Genomic DNA, 25,516 nt, shown 5'->3' with positions numbered 1-25,516 from the left:
TATCAGTTAATTTGGAATTGCCAACGCGTAACTAGTCAAACAACGGCGATCGAACTGCAGGCTTCACATTGCAGTGAAGACGTCTGACATTGTGTGCACCTGATATAGCTGATCCCGAGTCTATTATATCCTTATACTTCCGGAGAATGGCGAGTGTTTGAAGAAGACTTATTACAGTTTTAACACTGCAGAACCCAAAGAAGAAAATTGAGGAGAACGTGACCTCAACGTTCTCGCAGGAGGACGTCAGCTCAACCAGTCATCCGGGGATGAAGTATATTTATTTAATTTCTAATATGACGGCAATGCCGTATTTTCAGGGATGAACTATAGTTATATGAATAATTGTGATATGTGGCCAGCTGTATATGGTCAGTGCTAACCACCCAGAAGATATGGGTGAAGGTTCTCATGGATTAAAAAATGTCCGACAAAGTCTAGCTACTTGATCTTAATAAATGACTCGACCTACTTAGCATTTGGAAGGCAACGACTGACACGCGATGCAAGTACTTTACGTCTTTTATCAAGATGGTTCTCACACCTTTTTAAAAGGTAAAATGGAAAATGTTCTTTCCGTAGGGAGTTGCATAGATCTAGGTTATGTTTACAAATGTCCAGATGATATTCTTGAAGACTCAAGCATAGGATTACTTGTGACTATTTCAATGTCATTGTTAGAATGGACTTCTTGTCCATTCTTCTTGAATGGAGCCAATAGTTGTAAAGCAAGAAGCGAACAAATGTCATTTAACATATAACAAAATAACCCCTCGTAATAATATTGTTTAATACCACGATATTAGTAAACCAGCAATTAGTAAAACCAAATAATATTCACTCAACCAGCATTAACGCGCATAACTTTGCTGCACTAGAGCATAGGTTAGTGAACCGCTCGTTTGTCTTGTCATAACAGAACAGTGCAATAAGTTTGAACCCGGTTCACACACATAATGTTTCGCGCTAAATAATGGAGTTTCTTTTCTTTTTTGCGGCACTATTGTTTACTCCATCCGTCGTCCCATCAACATCTTCACCATCTTTACGATTGGTCCCGACGATGTGTGTGCTACACGACAAAATGCACCGGCGCTGCCTGGGCCCACGGGAGGCACTTCCACACAGATGGTACCACAAGTAGTGGTGCTGGCCCCTGCTGGTGGTGCGTACAGTGTGTACAAAGCCTACCAGTATGTGCCACCGGCTACTGCCGTAGACAAGCGCACACGCACACAGATGGGCTCACCTTACCTTAATTGTTTATGTGCGACTAATTTGAATGGCAGTGAAAAATTATGCATGCATATTAATAATTTTTTATTGCTCTCACTCACTATCCATTACGCGCGAGTGGAAACGATCGGCTTCAGTGTTCCGGGCATTCCGGACGGAGTGTATAGTCGACATGATGTTACGCTAATATTTTGCCAGCCAAAGTAGCTGTTGGCGCTAGAAAACGATTACCACCAAACGTCTCCAAACGGGCGCTTTAGAGAGCGGGACACAAGGGACAGGTTTATGCTTATGCTCTATGCAGCAGGCTTTGCGCTACATTCTACCTTCCACGGCATCAGCAAGATCAGCTGAATGGGTTCAAACCGGGCTAGCATTCTTTATTTTCTGCGCGGGAAAATGCAAACCGCGTGACCTTCGAGTATGCATTTCTGCATGTATGCATGGAAAACCGTTTAACCGAACAACCGGTGAACGCGCGAACCGAAGACGAAACGGGGGACCGATGGGTCATGTAAAACTATTGTTTATGAGCTTATGTTTTGTCCGTCCGCAAACCGAATCGAATACCGACCGTGTGTACCGTACGGTACCGCCGATATGTTGGCGAATTCGTTCGCATAATATTACTTTCTTTCGAGTCTCAACCACCTTCCCCCTGGGAGAGGACAGATGGAATTAAAAACTAATTTGTTGAATAAAATTGTTTAATTATATCCAGTTAGCATGCAGTAGAATCTCAATTTCCGATGCCCGCATATCCCACCCCGGAGACAACGTCGTTGTCCAGCTTTGGGTGCAGCTTTCCAGTGGGACACCGCGCCTGTACCACACCGGCTTCGGTAGTCGGTGGTAAAGTCGTGACCAAATAATTCCAATATCTATCTGATAGCGATGGGGAGGTTGTTTTTTTGTTTATAGCCGGACGATGCAACGATCACGTCAGGAGGAAAGTTTACCTTCTTTTCCAACCAACTTCCAACTTTGCCCGATTTGACAACCACTGAAAAAGCCACTCAAACAAAAACAAAAAGAAACAAAAAACGATCGTGTCCAATAGAGTGGAGAAAGAAATAAATATAAACAGGCACAATGTGGCACAAGTGATCGTGGAAGAGTCGAGCACACGGCGGCACACATAATTCGCCCACTGGCTGCTCATCCTGAAGGACAATTTCATTTTATCTCTCTCTTAAAACCGCCCCCGTTCGGTAACCCTCATGGGCTACTAGGTGGCACTCGTCCGTCTGTACAGAGCGTCCGCGAGGCGAGTCCTTCCCAAAGTGTCCAGTGTAGGCAAACAAGAAAACAAAAAAAACTGACACTGACAGCGCCATACTATTTTACCTACCACAAAGTTTCATAACTGTAACCGACCGTAGGCACGATTCTGTTTTCGCGATCTCATAACGAACGGGCGTGCGTGCGTGTGTGTGACCCTGCTGCTGTAGTTCATTGTTGGTTTACATTTTACAAGATTGCCACACACGAACAAAACAAGCAACCCAGGAACACACATCCGACGGTGAGTGTGGCCAAAGAGGGATGAAAAACAAAATCTCGTGGGCTGGAAATGGCACAACAACAATTCGCGTTTTTCACTTTCCACCGGTGCCCACAAGGCAAGCGATTCCGGCGCGAGCTCGCTAGTGTTTGGTCGATGAGCAATAAACGTAACAGCATCCTGGAGGGGCACAGGCCGGCAGGGACAATACTCGTATACTGGATTTCAATTAGTTTTGTCCACTGACTGCTGAAAGATGGTTCAATTCTATTATGTTTATTATGTTTTTAGTTTGGTTTTATCAAGTTTTTATTACTTATTCAATTTTATTATGTTTATTATGTTTTTAGTTTAGTTTTTTGAAGTTTTTATTAGTTTTGTTCACTGACTGCTGAAAGATGGTTCAATTTTATTATATTTTTTGTTTAGTTTTATCAAGTTTTTATTACTTTTGTCCACTTACTGCTAAAAGATGGTTCATTTTTTATATTTTTAGTTTTTTTTACCAAGTTTTTATTACTTTTGTCCACTGACTGCTGAAAGATGGTTCATTTTTTATATTTTTAGTTTTTTTTTACCAAGTTTTTATTACTTTTGTCCACTGACTGCTAAAAGATGGTTCATTTTTTATATTTTAAGGTTTTTTTACCAAATTTTTATTACTTTTGTCCACTTACAGCTAAAAGATGGTTCATTTTTTATAGTTTTAGTTTATTTTTACCAAGTTTTTATTACTTTTGTCCACTTGCTGCTAAAAGATGGTTCATTTTTTATATTTTTAGGTTTTTTTTACCATGTTTTTATTACTTTTGTCCACTTACTGCTAAAAGATGGTTCATTTTTTATATTTTTAGGTTTTTTTTTACCAAGTTTTTATTACTTTTGTCCACTTACTGCTAAAAGATGGTTCATTTTTTTATGTTTTTAGGTTTTTTTATCAATACCAAGCATGAAAAGGCATCTTGCAAAAGGAATTTTAGTCTAATCAAACGAATCTAAAGACTCGTATGGGTGGTGTGGTTTCATTTTTATTAATACATTTCGATGCGTTCACTAATCAATTTCTTTTATTTGCTCTTGTTTTAGACAATTCTCGATTGCAATCGCTGCTTCTCGACTGTGGTTTGCATGCCCAGAGCGCAACTGTCGGTCAAATGTCGGCACGACTACGGTACCATACCGGCACACCGGCGGACACCGTACTACACGGGAAGACAATTTTATTAAACATTGTACTGTTGCGACACTCTATAAATTGAACGTTTGCTTTCTGGCATTGGCTGGTGTTGTTTGCTGAGTAAACCAATCTGTTTCGTAGCATCAAGCAAGGGTAAACATACCGAAGCTTTTTCCACCGGCCAATATATGGGGTGTGTGTCTGTGTGTGTAGTAACCTGTTTTACGACCAGCACGCTCATCAAAGGCACGCAGACGTTGCTGCAGACGTGAAGCTTTTTGATTGGAAATTTTCATTTGCCCAGGTTTTGTCAACGCCTGGATACAGCTCGTCCTGCTCCGCTCTACAACCCGACACACACACACTGCAAATGCAAATAGTGTTGTGGGTGGTACATACGTACGTAAAATATTTCATTTATTATAAGCGAAAGCGGTGACAGGGCGGCAGATGGGAATGAAGGTGACGGGTTGGGTTTAAAAGGAACCCCCTACCTCGGAATGGAATACTCGCATGTAAATCTACGGTTAGATGAATTTGTTTGCCAACAACCAACAAGAACAACCATCATGGACGGACTGACACTGACGCTGTGTTTTGCCATTTGCAGAAGTTTCGAAGCCGATGGCGCTAGACGGAGGTGTACTCCGCAGGATCACTCTATCCGCACGCTGATGATGCTGTGCCGAAGGTGACAAAGGTGTGGGGCACGGTGTAGCTTAGGTGAAAGTGTTGGGTCAAATCAAAAAGGGCACAAACGGGGTGGAAACAACTTCGCAGCGAGGACACGGGGCAGAAAGTGGGTTGTTTACGCGGGCTGCTCGTAAACATGACGGAACTGATGAAAACGAGTGAGAGAAAGTCCTGTGCCGCATGCCGTCACATGGTGTGGAGGTGGTTGTTGGCGGTCATCGCGGTGGTCCCACAATCGGAAGGAAACATTCCGAAAGCGATTCAATTGATTGTTGGAGTTTATTTATTTATGTTTTGAAGCGACAACGTACGAAACGTGCCGACACACAGTGTGTGGAAGCGCCACGTTTGCGGTTCGCTGCCGCTTGTTGACGAAACGGTTGATGAAGAACTCTGTTTAGATAAATCTATTCTCGATAGTTCGCCCCCTTCTGTTTGCCGACAGTGGAACCATTGGATGGGTCCTAGATAGTCTTCGGAAGGAGCATGGTCTTCTTCCGTCGGCGACGATCGGTGACTGTTCGAGCGAGTCAAAGAGCAAATGCGTGGGTTTGGGGAGGGCATCATTTATCGCACAGCAAAAAGCATCCTCATCTTTTAATGATGGCCAAGATCTTGGAGTTGAATGTGGAGCTTACCAAGATGTACGATTTCTTGCTCCGACACACCGTGGCGAGAGACGATTGAAATATCCGTTGAGGGCACCTGAGGGCCTAAGAACGGTTCGTGGGGGGGGGGGGGGGGGAAGGGCCCGGATTGCTTCAAACACGTAAACCGGTGTATTATGTATACGGTATCGGCTTTCCACAATCTTGTCCGAGAGCCCGAAAGTGCAAGCACCAGTACCCTTCCGTGGGCGAACATGTGTGGACATGACCGGCGACCCGGCAATCGATTTGAAATTTAAGATTTCATTATAATTTAAACCCAAGACATTGCCGCTAATTGCTGTACAATGTTAGATGTATCATTTTTCATTCGATTGTCCACAGTCCGGTCCGGGCGACAATGTTTAGGCTAGGACGTGGTTGCTTATTCAGAGTAGAGATCCAGAGTGCCTATACCATCGTTATGTGCCTTCAATATTCTTGGGGTTTTTTATGGTTGAATAGTTGCTAAGATGGGTTGTCTATTTGCTTTGAAGTAGTCTACTTTTTCTTGGCTTTATTTCCTTCTACTTGGGGGTTCAAAGCCCTTGCTGTTTTTCCAGCTTCGCTATATTAGACCAAACGCCGAGTCACTGGACAATCGGTCACATATCAACAGCCTACATGTACCTTGGCTTTATGTCAGCATCAGGACGAGATTGAACTCGCAGATGATGAAAAGAAATAAATTGCCAATATGTTTTCACACCGCATTAGCCAACCGTAATGCGTCTTATTGAATATGGATTCAGTGTACCGTGCGCATCCTTTCCCTGACATTAGTTCAATAAATCGTAACACACATCGTAACACCCGGGGGCACGCAAAAAAACCCATATCGGTGGTTCCGTTTGTCAGCGAACGAAACGAATCTAAAGCAACTCTACACAACTCCATATCCACCGTACATCACATGTGCTTGTGAAAATGTGTTTCAACCTCACTGCTCCACGTTGATTGGAACAAGGATTCGCCCCGTACCAACCACACCCTTTTTCCATTGTGCGCACAATGGAAACCTAGGCGAACCCCTTTTTTTCTTGCACGGGCCTGCCGGTTTAAAGTTTTTAATTTCGCCGTGCTACAACGGCAGCCAATCTTCGGTCACCCCAGCACGCCGCCGCCGCCGGATACCGAGCTGGGTGAGAAAATACCGACGCGTTCGCATTAAAGTGGAATAAAATAATAACACAACAAACGGAAAAGAGTGCCAGGAAGCGCGAAACGCGAAAAGGACAAGCACCACACACACGCACGATGGCACCTCGGGAGAAGGGTTAGCAGAGGGACAGTTTGGACAGAAATATAGAGAGAGGAAAAAAAACACACCCGGGCGCAGTAAAATTGGGTAGTTCACAGGAGCAAGAGGACGCGCACTACCAGGGGCCGCCAGGCAACAAAAAAAATGGAAAGCAGAAAGCGATCAGTTCCGCTTATCAAAGGATACGTGACAACATTATAAACATTTGATGCATATGTTGGATGTTTACAGCGGATGCGAAACGAACGAAACCTGGTGCCCCGGAATATGACGGTGTATGGAAGTTCGTTAGTGATGATGGGAGGTTTTTTTTTTATTTGAAACTTTATTTTATTAATACTACTTCTGCGATCGATTTAACCGTGGTAATTCACGTGAAAGTTTTCCCTGTTCACTGCCTGCCTTTCAGGACGATAGAAACAAGGGCCACGGGCTAGTAGGCAGTATGTTTGCTGGCTGGCCCCCGCTGCTGGTGTGCTGGACGGTGTGCATTCGCTTTTATTCGCCAGAATTCGCCGGGATAACCGGAATTCCATCGAGTGTTGCATGTTTTCATGCATACAAATTTAATGTTTTTTTTTTCTGTTTTTTGCTCATCCCTCGGCTTGTTGTTTTCCATTCGCTTCTTTTTGTGGAACTCACTGCGCTCCCCCTCCATCCCACAAGGTGGAGCTGCTTTCCCGGTGTGTTGGAATAATAATTACGCTTTTTTTTTTTTGGTTTTTGGCTCTTCCTGCGAAACGGCAGCATAAATTGGGCTTGGGCTGTGAAATTTATCCGAGCAACTTTTGTCATCTGTCAGTCAAAGTTCCCAAAACACACAGTACTCACACAACGCCGCTGTTGTGTGAACCCTTCGTGTCCCGTGTCCCGGGGCTGTCCCGGTTCGGTTGACATCCGCGCTACGGTTGTTAATTTCAACTCTTCAAAACTTCATCTTTAAAGTGTCGCTCATTTCCCCGGTGCTCAGTATTTGTTTCACGTGCTGCTCTGAGGTTTTATGCTTTTCCTTTTCCCGGGACGGTGTAACAAATCAATTACCCATGCGCCGGGGATTGGCACGATTGTGCAGGATCAATTTAACTCTAATTATATCGTTCTAATTTCCTTTACGGTTTTACTTTATTTCGCAGGGCTACACGGCTCTTCACATTGCCACACAGTTCGGCCGGAACGACATTTTTGAGCTTCTGTGTAACGTGTACAGTGAGTATCAAAGGGCACTTTCTGCATAATTATTCCTATAGTTGTAAGGTTTGCCTTAGTAACGTATGCATTAAACATAAGAACAGACATTAGCATTACATATAGGATTGAATTCGTTCGATAACGATATCAATTAATCTCAAATAGCTACTACAGGATCAGGCAGGATCATGCTTCACCCAGGATATTGTCGATTATTAATATATTTTCTCTTTCAATGAAAAGTCACTGTGTAAAACAGAAGTCTAGTTCAAACCTCCAATACCCAACAAGACCTTAAAGTTCAGCACTAGTTAAGATTGTCGCTTTATCGTTCTGCCGGTCGGAACAACTGAGACAAATGTGAAGAAGTTGCTAGGCAAGATAGACATGGATGAAGTTGCTATCTTCATGGATGAAAGGTTCTTGAAGTTCCATACCAAGACTCACTCTGACTCTAACTCTGACTTGCTCAGACCTTGTTCCCAAAGAAGCTCAGCCACATCCATCTGATGTTGAAGAGCATAAAAAATCAAGAGTACTTTGTGTGATCTTCAGGGGATATGAGCACCAATTGTCTTCCGGAAATTGCCGTTTTAAAAGTACTACACGATCTTCTGGATTATGAACTCCCCAAATGGGCCTCAGAAGTGACCAACGGATATTGTATGGTAACAGATCTACTCCACAATTTCTAGACCAACACAGGTCAGGTCCAGTTCATCGTCAAGATTTCGAAAAAAAATGAACCAAAAAGTGACAATTAATGTTTCTTCTCCTTTTGCCAAGGTTCTGGTCTAAGCCTCGGCAGGGTATTCAATAAATATTTCTAGCAAGGTTACAACCACAGCATTCAAACAAATTGTTTTTCATTCTATTTGCTTTTCTTTTAATTTTCTTCATCGCCTCTCCAAATCTGTCCAATTTCCTAATGCTTTGTGATTTACATTGTGTTTTTCTTTATTCTACTTTTGTATCCAACCATGCACTCATTCATTAGCGTTCGTCGCGTTGGTTGACATTGATGTGACTTTTTTCGAACGATTTAATCAATCCACTTTCCAGTCGATTGAGAAAAATCAATGAGAAAGGCATCAAAGAACCGCGCCTTTCACCAACCGCGGCATTTATGAAACGCGCGTGACAGCAAGCGAGAACGATCGATAAATCATTCTTGTTTGACTGTGCCCGGGGTAAACATACCACCGATTGGTATGAGCCAACTGTATCAATGGACAGCTCGCGGATGGGTTTCGGCAGATGCTTAATACGACAACCGATCGTCGTGACATCGATCGTTTCCGGCGAAAAACTAGATGATCGGTAGCCGACCAGGGGCAATGCGGTCGAAATAAAAATTCATTCATTCTAGCGGGGGAATCCCATGCAGAAGGTGAATATTTAAAGCACACTCCGTAAAAGAACGAGTTTGATGGCGTAGAACACGCATAGAATCATGTATCGTGACCTGTTCGTTGGAATAGATCGTTAGCTTTAAAATACGGACATCCAATGTGGGGACACCGGGGTTTTGGTTCGAAGGCTATCCATTTTCTATCCTTTCTCAAGGGCGAAAGTGGCAGAGCCCTTCATTCCTCCAACTCCACTCTTCGGCAGACCCCGCACCAAACAGTCCGAATTACCAAATCGTGTGGACGTGCACCCAATTTCTTCCCCATGTCGTTTGTCACTCGCCTTTCATCACTCACCCCCATGCCAGAACTCAACTTCAACTTTCTGCACCCAGTCCACTGCCACATACTTCCCTTTTCCCCTACATTGTACACGACGAGGAGTGGAGTAAAAAAGGAGCAAACGAACCGCGTTTCACGTTGAAAAAAAAAGGTTACCTAACCGCCACTGACGATAAGGAAAATAAATTGATCGATAAGTTTTGATTGACAGACGATAACCCCGAAACCGCGCGCCTTGACATCCACAAATTGCGGCCGCCTGAATCTGGCCCGCGTTTGGTTGAAGAGGGCGGCAACAGTGCCGTGGCAATGCTATTTCCTTTCGGTTTGTTGGAGGTATTTTCAAAAACCAAACGCCTTTCCTTCGTCATTAGCTCAAAACTCCGTACCGGACGGCCGGACTGATGCGAATGACAACGAGAGCATAACAAAAAATCACACACACACACGCGGCAAAAGTGTCTAATCGCCTCGACTAACGTGTGCCTCATCTCGCATCGCGTGTGCTTTCGGTGGTGCTGCCCTCCCATCTTGGGACATGGGTCCAACCGAAACCGAACCGGCCAGATCCCCGACAGCTTGTGACAGATCTCGCGTCGGTGTCGCGGCATCGCAAAACATTTCGTCCCCCCTCCTGTCGCCGATTCTCGGGCACGTTCTAATAAAGCGTTGAGCCACAAATTTATCATCAATAAATATTATCGCCCGCAACACACAGAAGGCAATGGGAAGCTCCGGGGGGAGGTTGCGTGAAATTATCTTCCAAAAATCTCGCCGGTTTGCGTTTCGGATGCCCGAGATTGGTCACCAAGTGGTGGTAGCGAGCGAATAGAAACCCGGAGATGATCCGGTTCGGACAATGTTTGCTGTGGCCGCTCCGGTGGTGGGTTAATTATTTTTGGCTTAGGTGATGAATTAATTAGTGTCTCCAATGGAGACGGATCTGTCAGCTTTCGTTGCAACCAACACCCAACTGTTTATGTCCCGATTTATGCCAGTACAGTAGACGATGTGTGGCCGAACGTTTTGGTGTGTGCTGAATGAGGCTCGGGCCAGTATTTGTTGGTGTTCGTTGGTTTCAATATATCTGTTACGTTAAATACCTTTTGCATGTTTTTCTTGTTGAACTTAAAATGAAGCGATCAAGTACCATTTTTAAATTGAGGATTCTTTCGTATTCATTCGAGTGTAGTAAACGGTTCAGCATATTTCATATCATTAATCCACTATATTTAACTCAGATACTTTTAAGTTACTATGACATTTGATTGAAAAATGCAGGCAGTCCTCGAGATACGCGGTTCCTCTTATACGCGGATTCTGAGATAAGTGGTGTTCAGACGTATGTAGAAACAGGCGTGAACTAGGCGCGAACGCTGTCAAACGGGCCGTTCACGCTCCGAATCGTTCAACGTACGTGTGAACACCTTCAATATTAAAACACTATTATATTTGAAAAAACAACCATTAACACTGTTTTTCTTTTATAATTTTAAACGAGTTGAGGAAAACTATTTATAGATTTAAAAAGATATATTTTTTTCTTAATTTTCACTAGAATATTTCATTCAATTTGGATCACGCATTAAAAAGTTATTTAATTTTAAAGTTGGCCGTTTACGGTTCGATGGCAGCGTCGCGCTTCATTTTTCCTGCATTGCAGGATATGGCGCGACGTCGCGCTAGCGTGAAATCTGACAGCGTTCACGCTCGATCACGCCTGTTTCTACGTACGTCTGAACACCGCTATACGCGGTTTTTGGAAATTTGACAGCTGAGCTAGTTTATAGCACAAAATCTAGGCAAATAGATGAAAATTTGGAGGAAATTACCTTTCTTTGCGATTCTTTTATACTTATTTCAATTCAGAAAACAGTTCTTTCTAACTTATTTTAATGTAATCTTTCTAAAAATCGCCCGGATCACTGAATAAATTAAGTGCAGAGAAGGACATGGACTCTGTGACTATGAAGTATAAACGAAATTGGACCAGAATTCGACTTACGCGGAAATTCGAGATACGCTGATTTTTCCGCTATAATAGCGTATCTCGGGGACTGCCTGTAATTATTGTTACTAGGATATATCGAGGACTTAAACCTTAGGAAATGTCTTTATAATAATATCTACTAAATCAATAATCTACTTTGTCTAAATAGAAGTTCGTCAAGCAACAACATTATTATTTGACGCACCTTCATATTACTTATATTGCTTACTACTTTTACTCTTAAACCACTTACACAATTCGATTCGAATCGATATTCTAACGCTGCAGACTAATTCGTGGTAATTTATAGTGTCGTGAAATTCGAATTTACTTGCGATTTTTTCTTTAATTTAAGTAGCTTATATGTAGAATTTTTACTCATCAAGCTATAAATATTTCTAACTTATTATAAAATTCCATTTAAGATTTTATCAGATTCGACTTTACATTAGTCCAAAAAAGTCCAAAAATTTCCAAACATTGTAATGTTTTTATTTAGTTGGTTGTTGTCTCAACTAATCCTTGTCAAAATTCTGATTATCCCATGAGATGTTACACTAACTGAAAAGAGTCCTTGCTGTCTTACACTCCTGAGGTACAATGTAAAAGGCTCAGAACTGATAATCATCCATGTACTTGTTCCAACTTCCCAAACCCACCACACTAAACGTTCTTATTACTATTCTTCACCCCCCCGCCCTTGCAGAAGCCGACCGTGACCTGCACGACTGGAGCGGCAAGAAACCGCTGGAGTACCAGAAACAGATGACCAGCGTGTCCGACTCAACATTCAGCAGTGAGTATGAACGCAAAGTGTCTAAGCATGAGAAATTCTTCACCCTTCCCACGAAGACACTGTCGCCGCTGGCCCGCGGTGGCACGTTTATGCGCCGCAAGCGCCGCCAGCGGCCGGCCACCACCGACCAAATGACGCTGCGAAATTTTGTAGAAAGTTTCCCACTCCCACCGGCCGGTCCGCGGTCACCGGCGGGTGCCACCGCCGATACCAATAACAACAGCCCCGGCAGCAGTAGCGACCGTAGTAAACCCCCACCAACCCAACCCCCCAACAGTAACGCTGCTAACGCTTCTTCCGCTACGGCGAGCCCACCGGCGGGCGCGCTCGAACGGCGCAATCGGTCCAATCAGAGCTTCTTCCGGAAGAAGCGAAATGCGACGAATATCTTCTAATCGAACAATGCCTACCATGCCAACTAACCTTGCTTTTTCAACCTTTCGTGCCCAAAGTGGTTGATTTGTATTTAGTATTTTAATGCATTTTATTCGGGGATGATAACGTCCGGTAACGTCGAGTGTTGGTACGAATTATTCTCTCACGCTGCATGCTGCATCCTATCCCTGTTTATCACTTCCTGTTTTCTTTATATATTTATCTAAAAATAAAGTATTAATTGCATGCCTTACTTACTTTTATTTAATTCGGATATTTGAAGCTTTTTTTCCGCCCTATTTACATTACTACTACGTTAATCATGCCATTTTCTTACGTTTGAATTTCCTCATTGTATAACTTTCCCTTTAATATCCCATCTCTCACTCACTCTCTCTCTAGTAAAAATCAGCTGTTACTTGGCTGTCCTTTTTTTTAGCATTACGATCACTTTTACCACTCCACAACCATCCGGACCTCTGCTTCCTCGGGCTGTTACTTGTCAGAATGCACTACGCGCGCGTTGCATCGCAGTTGCACTCACGCGTCTTGACCGCATGATGACCGGGGTAACGCATGCACACATCCCGCGGGAAAACAGGGGTGTCTTTATCAATTTTTTTGTAATTAAAATCGTTCCATAAACCAGCAAAACGAATAGGCTAGCGATCGGGAATACACTGCACAGCAACAAAAAAAAAATACACCTACTCATTGCAATACCTGGTGGCTGCACTTTAATTGCATTCTAGCGTTCCTGTGCGTGCGTGTGTGCCTATGGAGGGGGCAATCATTAGGGCAAAAGGCTGCAACAACGAAACGGGGCAATGGTTTTAATTCATTTTTTTAACACCTCCACCTTTGGGTGGAAGGGAAGTTTGGAGTTGGGGTGGTCATTTTCCAACAATTTCCCCCTTGGCTTTTATTTGTTTGAACCAGAACCAAGACCCAGGACAAGAAATGACCGGTGAAAAAGGCACTTAAAATATGCATACTAAGCAGCTGCCGCTATCGCGATGATAACGTTTTTGGTACAATCTTGTCCATCATTTTGCCCTCCCTTTTTTGCTCTCTTTGGCGATAGTGCGTTACTTTTTAGCGCAAGTTTACATTGCGGTGTGCGAAACGAGAAGAAGGTCTCGTTTGTGCAATTTGTTTCGAACGTAAAACGGGGTCCTACTGAACCCGGGGAGTGGGCTGGATCGGCGGTTACGGTAAAGCGCCGTGTGGTACACATTGCGTCACGTCGTTACTCTCAATTATTGGCTTCGTTTTATTATATACGCAGTTCAGTAGCCTTTTACGGTCGATTTCGGGTACCACTTAATCGAGTTGTTAACTCGATTAAATATTTTGTTGTGGAGCTTTTGTCCTTAATACCTGGAGGTTGGGGTTTAAGTTGATAGTAACGAAATGTGTTTAGTGCTGTTGTGTACAGAAAAGGTTGCAACATTTACCTTTATGCCGATTCCACCTTTTATCCACCTTTGGATGTGCTCTATTCGCAACTTATTGCTGCCACAGTTCGCACACACAACACATTCACATTTTTCACGCTACGGTTACGCTTCAAGTACTTGATTTTAATCCCCAAACGTGCGTGTATGGCCCCCGGGTATTCCCGATCGGCATTACAACACCTAATCCCGCCGATATTGGCCATTACACAGGGAGGGGCCCCCCTTAACAACAACATCAGTAACACAAAAAAAAACCATCTAAATCCTTTCAGGTTCTCTACGCGAGAGAGGGCATCGGAAGGCACGGGGGCCAGAATATGGGGGCCCGCAAGTAATGTTTAATTAAAATTCATACGCCTCTCTATTTTCTTTCTTATTTGCATTCTAATCACCTTTACGCGCCAACAACGGAACGATCTTGCCAACCTTATCAACTTCTCGCCGCCCGCCACACACACACCTTTTCTGTCACGGTCACGCGCAACGATCGTTACGTTCCGGGGGTTTTCGTACGCGCGTCCTACCCGCGGACCCACGACTTTTGTCCGTGGCACGCTACGACCACGCGCGTGTAATCCGCGGGATGCGCGGTGGCACTTCCGGAACCGGCATTGCCCTCACCCCCCTCGCCTTCTTCTTCTTCGCCATCGGGAAACAATTTCTTACCGGTTGTTGGCTGGTTGGGACGCGGATAATGCTTATAATCTTACAAACTCGCGCATAAACCTCCACCGATGTACGTGTGTGTGTGTTTTTCCTTTCATCTTTCGCCCCCCTCACCCAACCACGTCGATGTCACACACCGGTCCCGTACGAATCGTTTGCATTTTCGCGAAGAAATTCAAGCCATGCGATTACAGGCGGTTAACAGCGGTTTCTCCACCTGGCACGCCCTATCGTCCTCCTGGAGGCAAGTGTTGATCTGTCCATATGTTTGTATGTTTGTTTCACTCTGTGTGTGCGTGTGTGTTTTTGTGACTTGGTGTTCCCTTTTGTTTGCTGCGAATGGCACAAGTTGATATTATGTGTTCTCGATGTTTTTTAATTTAATTTTTACTTTTTCAACAACATGCTTCTACAAGCTCCCATACTCTCCCGCTTAGGGTAGTTAAACGTTGCACGCTTTCCGCCTTTAACGCCTTGTACTGCACCGGATTAAACAGTGATTTGCTGTGCTTTTGTTTCTACTTTCTACTTCGTGTCTCCATCATCTACACTTTTATTACTTTGAACACTTATTTACTAGCTACAGTGTCTTAATATCAAGCATTTTATTGTCACCATTGTTACTCAAACCCGGGATCCTTTCTTATTTCTTAGCACTGTTCTAATTGCCAATTATAACACACCACGATATAATCGAAGACATTAGGTTAATGTTCAAAAAGGTTTTTTGAATTAAAGATGAAAACCTCTGTGAAAGATCAACAACAAAGATCCAAATTCGGAACATCAGATATTCTTATTACAACCTGAAAATTTTAAAAATTTGCTATTAAGACCAGCCCCGAGCTATGGATAATTCTATACAATACATCTAGTTTCATGTAGGCGGTAGAAACTCGTCATGAGGTGAGGTGATTCAGTCTCTTGAACTCTTTGAGATGTGATGGATTTAAATCGAATCGTCCAATAGACAGGAGTCAGCATAAGGCTCACGTCAGCAACAGCTCGTTAAAGACAATGAAGGATTATCTGAAGAATCTGGCTGCAAAAAGTAACCATTAATGGTTATAGAAGTTATTTTCGGAACTGTTTGGACACCTTTGGGTCCAACACTCCCCATTACTCACCTTCACCGAAGACTTTAACGAATTCACTTCTAACATTCGAAGGTCGTTGATCGATTCTTTCCTAAACTTAGCAAAGCAGTAGCAAAAGTTGAGTCACAAGTACATTAGAAAGACCCTTGAGCACCTCTCGACATCACCAGACACAAGGACTTGTTTCAAAGCTGCCGAGAACACTTGCGTTTACGAGGTGTCACAGAGATGATTTTGTGTCTGTTTGCCTAGAAAAGGTGACAACTGACAACTCCTCCACGTATTGCGCGAATATTTCACTATCCTGTAACGAATTAGTTTCAACTGGTAATGTCATTCAAAGGACACTGGAAGATCCAACGCGAATAGTCTTTTAGTGCCGTCAATACAGAGAAAAGAGGCGAAGATCTTAAAAAGAGAAGGATTGAAGATGTTAATATCGATACGTACGCATTACTGACTATCCAGCTACGAGTAAACAAAGTCACAGAAAACCAGAAATCATCCGGCATAGGCTCCGAGGCTTGAGGAGTTGTTAATCCGTAGGCGCTTCAGCAAATCGCCATAGATCCCTGGGTGCGGTGATTCCTGCATATGAGCGGGCTTCTGTTGCAAGAAGTGGGTTCTCTATGAAGACCTCTTGAGGTTGGTTGTTGTGCCGATAAAGCAGAAGAATATTGATACTTTAAAAGTACTCTCGAACACGCCTCGTAACGCCTTCTAAAAAAGCTAGAACTACCCAAATGAATCATAGTAACTTTGGCATTAGAGCCAATATTCAAATGAATCTCTCACGAATCACTCTCTTTAAAGTCCTTAAAGAACGTCATTCAAAACACGAATCTAAAAAGTAAATTGTAGCTAAACTTGATACCTAAACATCGTCCAATAGAAAAGGAGTCAGCAGAAGTTAACAGCTCATTAAAGACAACTAGGGTTTATCTGAAGAATCTGGCTACAAAAAGAAAAGCGTTGATAATTGCAGAAGTTATTTACAGTATTGTTTAGACACGTTTTGGTCCAAGACATTCGATAATTCCCGATGACTTAATTTAACCAAAGACTTCTATCATTCGAGACTTTGGATTAATGGGAGGCACTGTGTCCTAGGCAGAGGCAGAGCACTAAAAATCCCCATCATATAGACGAGTGCACCTGATTCCAGCGATCCAGCTGTGCAATTGCACTCATAATTCTTCTACTCTCCTATACGCCACCCTATCCTTCGCTGAACCATGTCATTTCGGTTTTTCCACTCCTCACACGCGCCACCAAAGCCACTTCCATTTCATCTGGTCGCCAAAATGGGCATTAACCGGCATTGACAGCACGCATCATAAGCATGATTAAATTTAGCAATTTACCCAACAGAACAGATGAACATAAACACCGATGACTATATTTCACACACAAAAGGTGGACGCGTTCCGGCTGCAGCCACCGCGGAACCCCAATTACCCGAACGATGTGACTTTATCGCGCTTCGCGCGTGTCATACCAGCTTGTCACGTATTCAAATAGTGCCACCTTGTTCCGCAACAATGATGACCACATGTCGGGCTGCGCGCCAGCTTGCCAGCCCGCGAAAGGTGTCTTCGACCCCATGGGGGGGGGAAGATCAACACGATGGCCAACCGTCTTAATTGATGGGCCCCGTACGGGACATTGCGGGACGGTTGGATAAAAACACAATCTTGCGGTGTGCGTGGTTCGAAATTTCGCGGCTGGTGTTGTTATGCTTATCAGTTTTTCGTCGCGGAAACCCTACAACAACAAAAAAAGCTCCCCTCTGCCCGGAACAACACACACGCGGCTGCTCCATGCGGCAGCATGCGGCTTTCTCTTGGTCTGTTTTTAATGATTGACAGTTGTGACACCGCGTCGAATGGTTGGTCCGGTTTGGAGTGGAACCGAAGTGCGCGTGCATGATCGTTTCTATCTTTTCCATCGATCATCTTCCCCAACTGGGACGTCAGCTGGATGGGAAGGGTTTCTGGTGTGTTGGGTGCGTGTCAAGGCTTAATTTATATGAATATATCCATTATCAATTTACCCGGCGTACACTGCAAAGGCCGCGTTGTTTACCATCAAGAAGACATATGACACATTAACGATCGTATGGAAGAACCATCGCTTCCTGTGATCGTCACCTGATCCTTGAAGGATGCAAACCGGCAGAAACCGACAAGGATATGCAATTGCTCCCGATTTCACCTCACCACTCGATAGTTACGCCGTTGAAAGACGTGCGAAATGGATCATTCCCAACTTCCAATTTACGCATTCCTGCCAGTATCTTATCTTTTTTTATTTGAAACGTTATCACCACCAAGCACCAAGTTGCAGACCGGGTGGCTTGATAATAATTTGCAATAAGAGAAACAATTTAACAACAACCAAGCGTAAAACAGACGGCAGGACGTAACGACGAATATGTAAATATGTCCAGTGAGAGTCCAGCTCCACAGCATGCCTTTTGGGAATGATGTACCGAACCGCGTGCAGGCAAGGGACGTACTCCACATTCGTGGACGCCCAATTACGCCCCAATACGCAAGCCTTCTGACATTTCATACCCTGCTTTTTTTTGTGATGCTTTCTTACTGTCTCTCTCCCTCTCTGTTTCTCGGCGGTTCTTTCCATGCCAAGTTTGGTGGATCGCTTGCATATGCAATTAATGCTTTTCCGGTCCGTTTAAACTTTTTGCATCACCCCCCACCTCCCCCTTGCAGAAATGCATTCGTGTGTGCATACTTCGAACAGCAAAGTTCATGTTGACGACGCAAAAACACTTAACCAGCACACATTTAGCTACGAATGTGCGGGGGTTCCAGGGATGGAACGGCGAAGGCGAACGGGGTAAGGTCTTAATTCCTAGTTATGTTTCTTCGTTTGTTTTTTTTTTGTCCCTCTCACTATCCCCCGGGCGCTACACACCTCCAGCAAATCCTTCCCAAAAGCTTCCCTGCTGGATGCGAAAGCACATCGGCAAACAAAAAAATCAACAGCGCCACAGGAAAACGATAAAAACAATCTCAAACCCAACCAACCAACGGTGGACTCTCTAGTGCGCAAACGGAGTCCGGAGTACGGGTAATTTTATGGTCAATTGGATATGGAGCATATCAGTGGCAGACCCCCCTCCCCCCCCTGCTTATCGTTGGCACGATCGTGGCCACGGTTCACGCTGTTATTCCGGCAAATGATCGATTCGAATGCCGATTACACTTACCGCGGGTAATGGGCACGTGCAGAAATTAATGTAAAACCAAACATATCTCTATTAATGTTGAGGTTGAGCAACCAGGAACCAAGTACGGAGTGGTAAATGGTGAATGTCATCTTAACACAGCCACACTTTACATCCACTCCGTGTGATGATGCACAACCGTGGCTGATCGACGGCTAACCGATGTCGACGAGATGGAGACAGACGCGCCGACAACACGGATACCGGTGCGCCAAGATGATGTGTCGCTGTACGTTCGATCTTTAGACGAACGGTAAGTTTCCACCGTGGACGAGTGGACGAGAAGGGGAAAGCTGAAAACAATCCGGAAACAATCGACCCGGTGACACGCATTATTAACCAGCAGCACAGCGTTATGACAACTTACATTTGCAATGACCAGCTCGGAAAATGCACGCTTAATGCAATTATTGTCGAAGGCATTGCCTGCAAAACGATACATTTGTTGCGCGAGTGTAAAACCATGTCCCCGTGACGTTGCTGTACCGATCAGCTGTACGATTTAATCGATCGTATTGCTATGAGTATAATTAATGCGATAATTGCAAGTTGTGCTGCTTTCGGTTTGTTACAATCTTGCCAAACCCTTTGCGCTTAGTCCTGACTGCTTTTTACAAGTGATTTAATTCAATCTGGAGATGGTTCTAAATATTTGTTTCCCTATTTATCAACCAATCATTGTCTTATGTTTATTGTTTCTTAAATGAATTTTAGGATTCTTGTGTTAATTTCCAGTTGTAAGATGTGCTTTCTTAATTTTGTAAACTATTCCCGTTACAATCGCAGAAGAGGTGGCTGGAAATTGGCAGAAAGTATTTCGGGACATCAATCACTAATCTCAAATCGTTCACATGCATTACCCGGCAAAGACTTAAAAGGCGTATAAGCGAATGAACGATTCTTTTATTAATTTGTGGATTTATTTTTTTTTATTTATTCTTTTATTTATTTAGTGGATTGTTTAACATTGTGTATCTCATTAAGCAAACAACGTAAATTTTATATAGTAATAATAATTTGTGTTATGCACAGTCGGTTAGATTTGCATAGCTTTTAGCATTTGAAAACTAAAATGCTAGGTCAAATTGTTGTGTTGAAAAAGTTCTGTTGCGTAGCCCTGTAACTGGGCCGTTAAGCTATCCTAACAGGTTGGCTGATAAGTCCCCGGTCCAACACATAGATGGCGCCGCTAGTATTAAGTGCATATTATTTTTATATAGCACCAACCTTCAAATGATTCATGTCAAAATTTGACGTCTGTATGTCAATTAGTTTGAGAGACAGAGCGTCTTTTGTCAAGCAACTTTTGTTATTGTGAAAAAAATGGAAAAAAGGAATTTCGTGTTTTGATGAAACACTGTTTCCTGAAGGGAAAAAATACAGTACAAGCAAAATTTTGGCTTGATAATGAGTTTCCGGACTCTGCCCCAGGGAAATCAACAATAATTGATTGGCATGCAAAATTCAAGCGTGGTGAAATGAGCACGGAGGACGGTGAACGCAGTGGACGCCCGAAAGAGGTGGTTACCGACGAAAACATCAAAAAAATCCACAAAATGATTTTGAATGACCGTAAAATGAAGTTGATCGAGATAGCAGAGGCCTTAAAGATATCAAAGGTACGTGTTGGTCATATCATTCATCAATATTTGAATATGCGGAAGCTCTGTGCAAAATGGGTGCCGCGCGAGCTCACATTTGACAACAACGCACCGTGCCACAAGTCATTGAGAACGATGGCAAAAATTCATGAATTGGGCTTCGAATTGCTTCCCCACCCACCGTATTCTCCAGATCTGGCCCCCAGCGACTTTTTCTTGTTCTCAGACCTCAAAAGGATGCTCGCAGGGAAAAAATTTGGCTGCAATGATGAGGTGGTCGCCGAAACTGAGGCCTATTTTGAGGCAAAACCGAAGGAGTACTACCAAAATGGTATCAAAAAATTGGAAGGTCGTTATAATCGTTGTATCGCTCTTGAAGGGAACTATGTTGAGTAATAAAAACGAATTTTGACAAAAAAATGTGTTTTTCTTTGTTAGACCGGGGACTTATCAGCCAACCTGTTATATATGCGTTTGTATGCGCTTAGGAGAACCATAACGCCACTACTTGAATCAAGTTTTCTACGATTTACGTAAATTTATGATTCCTGATTAGTCCAACGCCTTCTACGATTTTTTCGCCCAAGGTACAGTTTTCAATCGGTTTACAATCAGCGAAACTTCTGAACAACCTGTTTCGCTCATGTTGATGTTTTAGCCGATGAACAACACAATTGTTTTCAGATTTGCGAAACCAGGAAAGCATGTTTTTTCAAGAGGTGACACCTAGTACCAGCCGATGCAACAAAACTTGCATGCACCACGCTACATGCAACAAACTTGTACAAGTGAAGAAATGGTAGGCTTCAACATCCTGAGGATGTCGTGCCGATAAAGAAGAAGGAGTTTGAGTACACTACATACTTCTCTTGCGTAGCCGAGTAACCGGGTCGCTATAGCTAATCGAATAGAAACAAATGTTTTATATAACCAAGGATATATAAAATCCAAGGATATTTTCGAAATACTAAGTGTTGGAGACGTGAACGCCACACGGATAAACGCGGTTGCTTAGCAACAGTTAGCGCAATAGAGTTCCGTGGTGACGCCAGTAGGCGCGCACCTTTTCCAGACTAGTAGGCTCAGGCTTAAGACGTGTTGCATAATCATTAAGAAAATATATTGTATTCGAAGATACAACACTAAGGATATTTTCGACCAATTCTTTACCTTTTTAATTAGACTTTATGCTATTCATTAACTCTGTTGTTAAATTTCCAAATTTTTTGGGACCCTCAACAAGGCGAGGCCCGCCTACCGTTTGATCCGCCACTGCGTACGGTAGTTAATTGCAATTCTTCACTCCACCCCATCGATTTGTCGAAGTTCATAGACAATTGGGGCACCAAAAAAAAAACAAAACCACAACACCTGAAACCATTTTCCCCCCCCTGCTGTTTTCCACCCCCACTTCATCCCCTGTTAATATCAACACACACGGTGGTACACACGGTGGCGATGAAGGCATCTTGGATGTTGGACAAATCGGTAACATTTGTACTCGTTTACAAAAACACACACAAAACAAAGCAAAGCAAAGCAAACAACAAAAAAACACATTCAAAAACAAAACCGAAACACGGGTGTGTGTGTGTGAAGAACTGTGCGGTGGTGCCAGTGTGTACGCAGGAAATTGAAACAGCACTAGCTAACAAAAAAAAACCGCTAATCCACGCAAACAAAAAAACCACGCGTCTCCCACAGAAACCCTTCTTCCAATGAGACCGGTGAAGCGTTTTTTTTTCTTAATTATTGCATTTCAGATTGACATTGGTGTGTGGTGGAGGAGCTTTAATACAAAAAAAACACACACACACACACGCACAGCTTTAATTCGATCTCTCTAAGCCCCACCACTGGCCTGCATTCGACAATCCTCGGCAAGTGTGAAGCTTTTAAAGGCGGCCATCTTAATGGTTCCACGCGTGCCTGCGCCCTACTCGCTCTTGCTGATGCAGCGATGGTTCGGTAGTAATGATAGCCATGGAAGGGGGGTTATTAATAAGTAGATTAAAGCCCGGATAATATCTGCACACTGATTCGCACACGCACCCAATCACTGTGTGGTGGAGAGGGAGGTTTTTTTCTTGTTGTTGTTGTTCCCTTCCACACCGGTCTCTATTGCGCGGTGATTGTAACGACTGGTTGGTTGGTTGGTTGGTTGGCAGCGTATATAATTTCCACGGCAAGGTGATCGTAGTGGTGATCGTGAAGCATTTAATCCGCACCCCTGTTTCGCTGGTTGTTGGAAGGCTCGCGAGGTGATCTCTATTGTTGTTTTTGCACAGATCGCCTCTCTGTTGCACTCTCCGTTGTGGACGTTGGACGGTGTGTGGGAATGAATATGCCCTCCCAGTGAGTCCGTACTCATCTACGGACAAGAGCTGTATTGGATATCTTTAACAACCGTAAAACGTGAAATATTCACCTGCGAATGGGATTGAATGCACTGAAAGAAGAGCATTTACATTCCATCTTTACACATCCAATCATCGATAATAGTATCTGCTGCTGCTGCTCTTCTGCCCCGGGTGGCCAGGACAGGAATGGAGAGAATTTCCTCTACGGGCTGCTGCGTGAGGAGTAACGCACCGTGCGATCATTAATCTGCCACACATTGCTACGTCTAATCTTGCAGCAAATAGGGTGGAAGTTAACCGTACTGTGATAGCAGAGCACGTGCTAGAGCCCAATTATGGCGTTACGATTCAATCGACAATTGGAAATTCCACAATTTACTCTGAATTTTCCACACAGGCTATCAGTAACAAAATTCATCATTTGATCCTCATGCTATGTGTTTCGCTGTTTGCTCAGAAATCCAGCTGATATCCAGCTAACATATTGTAGTCTCATGGAGTAATGCCTAATATTGTGAGAAACTGATGTAAATTCATAATTCTACATGAGTCTTCTCACTTCAACTCTGAGTGACTTTAAGATTCATAAATCATCAAGGATTCAAGATCGGAATGATCCAACGGGTTTTAGGATAGCGCAAGAGTCACTACGAGCCCTACAAGATATACGAAGAACTCACAATAGCTAGTCGAACCGATCATGACTAAACGATCATGCAAAGATTCAATTTCAATCTTTAAAGAATCTTGAATCTTAACTAATCTCTTTAATGTTCGCAAGTACCTCAAAATCTCATATACCCAGTACCCGTTTATTCTCAACAAGAAAAAGTCCAAATGCCTCCAAAATTCTTCAACAACAACTTCCGAAACCAACAACTTTGGATGGCCATATTGCTGCGCTAATTTATTATTGTATAAATCTATGCGAATAGATTGACTTCACAATACTTAAGGACTAATTAAAAAGCATCTTAACAATCAACAGTTGAGTTAAAGCGCTTCCTATACGAGCTACCTACTTAGAAATATCATTTTATCGCTTTGTATAATCTACTTAATCTAAATTTAATTATGTGGCGGCAATAACGTAAGTGAGTATCCGCATTACAATATCACACTTTATGTGTAATTAGTTGTTAGAAGTTTGTCCGCGTCTTTTTGACTATCTAAAAGCTTTTCTTACTTTTTTTCTACACTCTAAAACTATCTTTTTGGCAGTACTTTAAGGGCGCGGGTACGCTTGTTAGTAGTTAGTAGCGATTGCTTTCCTAATTATCTTTCTCCCACTTGCTTCCAATGTGCAGCGTCTGCAGGAAACTTTTTGTTGTAAAGAGTGTGTTGAAACACGTCTGCATGTTCCCGTTTAACGCTTTATACGTTGTATTAAACCCTAAACTTACCGGCCCAAAAAAAACTCTGCCCTTGTTGTCCTGCGTCGTACTAATTATGTTTTATTCTATGCAGAAATCAAGGCCCGGAAAAAGCATTCAGGTAAGAGCAACTTGTCACAACTTTATCCCATTTTAGCCTGCCATCGTGTATTAACGTCCATGTACCATGTAGAAAAAGACTCCGGCTTCCTGAGGATTGGTTCCCTGAACGTGCGGGTGAAGAAAACCACCGAAGCGTTCAGCAACTTTCTGGGAGTGGGCACCAACCAAACGCGCATTCCGCCGCCGACAGCGATTAGATCCAGCGCCCCACCGGATACGCTTTTCATCGATAAACTGCACAAAACCTGGGGCTCGGCCGATAACATACCGGTAAGGGGTGCAAAGACCGAAAGCAGACCCGTGACGCACATAGTATTTGCTAACAATTTTCTCATGGCCACAATTGTGCTTATTTTTCACAGAAGGAAGATTCGGCCATGCCACCGCCGAAGTATGGACCGGTGAAGAAGCGACGTCAGAAGCGGGACATCGAGTACGATCCTAGCAGTGAGCACTTTAGTCAGAGTATGCCGACCACACCGAGCCAGATACGGGCACCGGTCGGTACGCTGTCGGAAAATCCCGACGGTGAATCGATGGGTGATTCCGATTCCGATACGGCCTGCGGGTTCGATTCCAACTGGAGACCAACCTACATTTGAACGATTTCTCCTTCAATTTTACGCTTTTTGGTACATTCGCAAGGAAATGTATTACTAATCATTTAAAGCATTTTGTAATCAAACGACTCAAACAAACAAGTCAAATTGTGGACTCAATAAATCATATTACATTAGTGGACTACGACGCGAGAGCTTTATTTTTTCGCCACAATGAAGCAAATCTGGGCTGAAATACACTTGATGAGGACGATCAATCTAACTTCGATGGTACGGTACGGCCAAGAGGAATAATGTCTTTGAGAAATTGGAAAAATATTTCCGAACTTTATAATCTAAACAAAACTGTTGCGTTTTACTCATAACACGTACGAAAGGTGCTCAACTTGGTTGTGAAACATTACATAATTAACGAGCAATTTAAAGATTTTGAATTTTCAAACCAGCCCGGTTCGTAGCATAGTTTTT

At 43.3% G+C, this 25,516-nt stretch overlaps 1 protein-coding gene across 1 annotated transcript in view; it reads left to right on the top strand.

Annotated features, from left to right (window-relative positions):
- The window catches only part of LOC128300727 (ankyrin repeat domain-containing protein SOWAHC), a 98,380-nt gene extending 73,199 nt beyond the window's left edge, over positions 1–25,181 (top strand). Inside the window, exons 9-13 of the mRNA XM_053036898.1 lie at positions 7,652–7,724; positions 12,094–12,183; positions 24,460–24,486; positions 24,559–24,758; positions 24,851–25,181. Coding sequence (XP_052892858.1) covers positions 7,652–7,724; positions 12,094–12,183; positions 24,460–24,486; positions 24,559–24,758; positions 24,851–25,090 — 630 coding nt within the window. The 3' untranslated portion in view covers positions 25,091–25,181. The remainder of the gene's footprint in view (positions 1–7,651; positions 7,725–12,093; positions 12,184–24,459; positions 24,487–24,558; positions 24,759–24,850) is intronic.
- Positions 25,182–25,516: the final 335 nt, after the last annotated feature.

This window comes from Anopheles moucheti, chromosome 3 (assembly GCF_943734755.1).
Source record: "Anopheles moucheti chromosome 3, idAnoMoucSN_F20_07, whole genome shotgun sequence".
In the NCBI taxonomy this organism is placed as follows: domain Eukaryota; kingdom Metazoa; phylum Arthropoda; class Insecta; order Diptera; family Culicidae; genus Anopheles; species Anopheles moucheti.
This window is presented reverse-complemented; position numbering and strand designations above follow the sequence as displayed.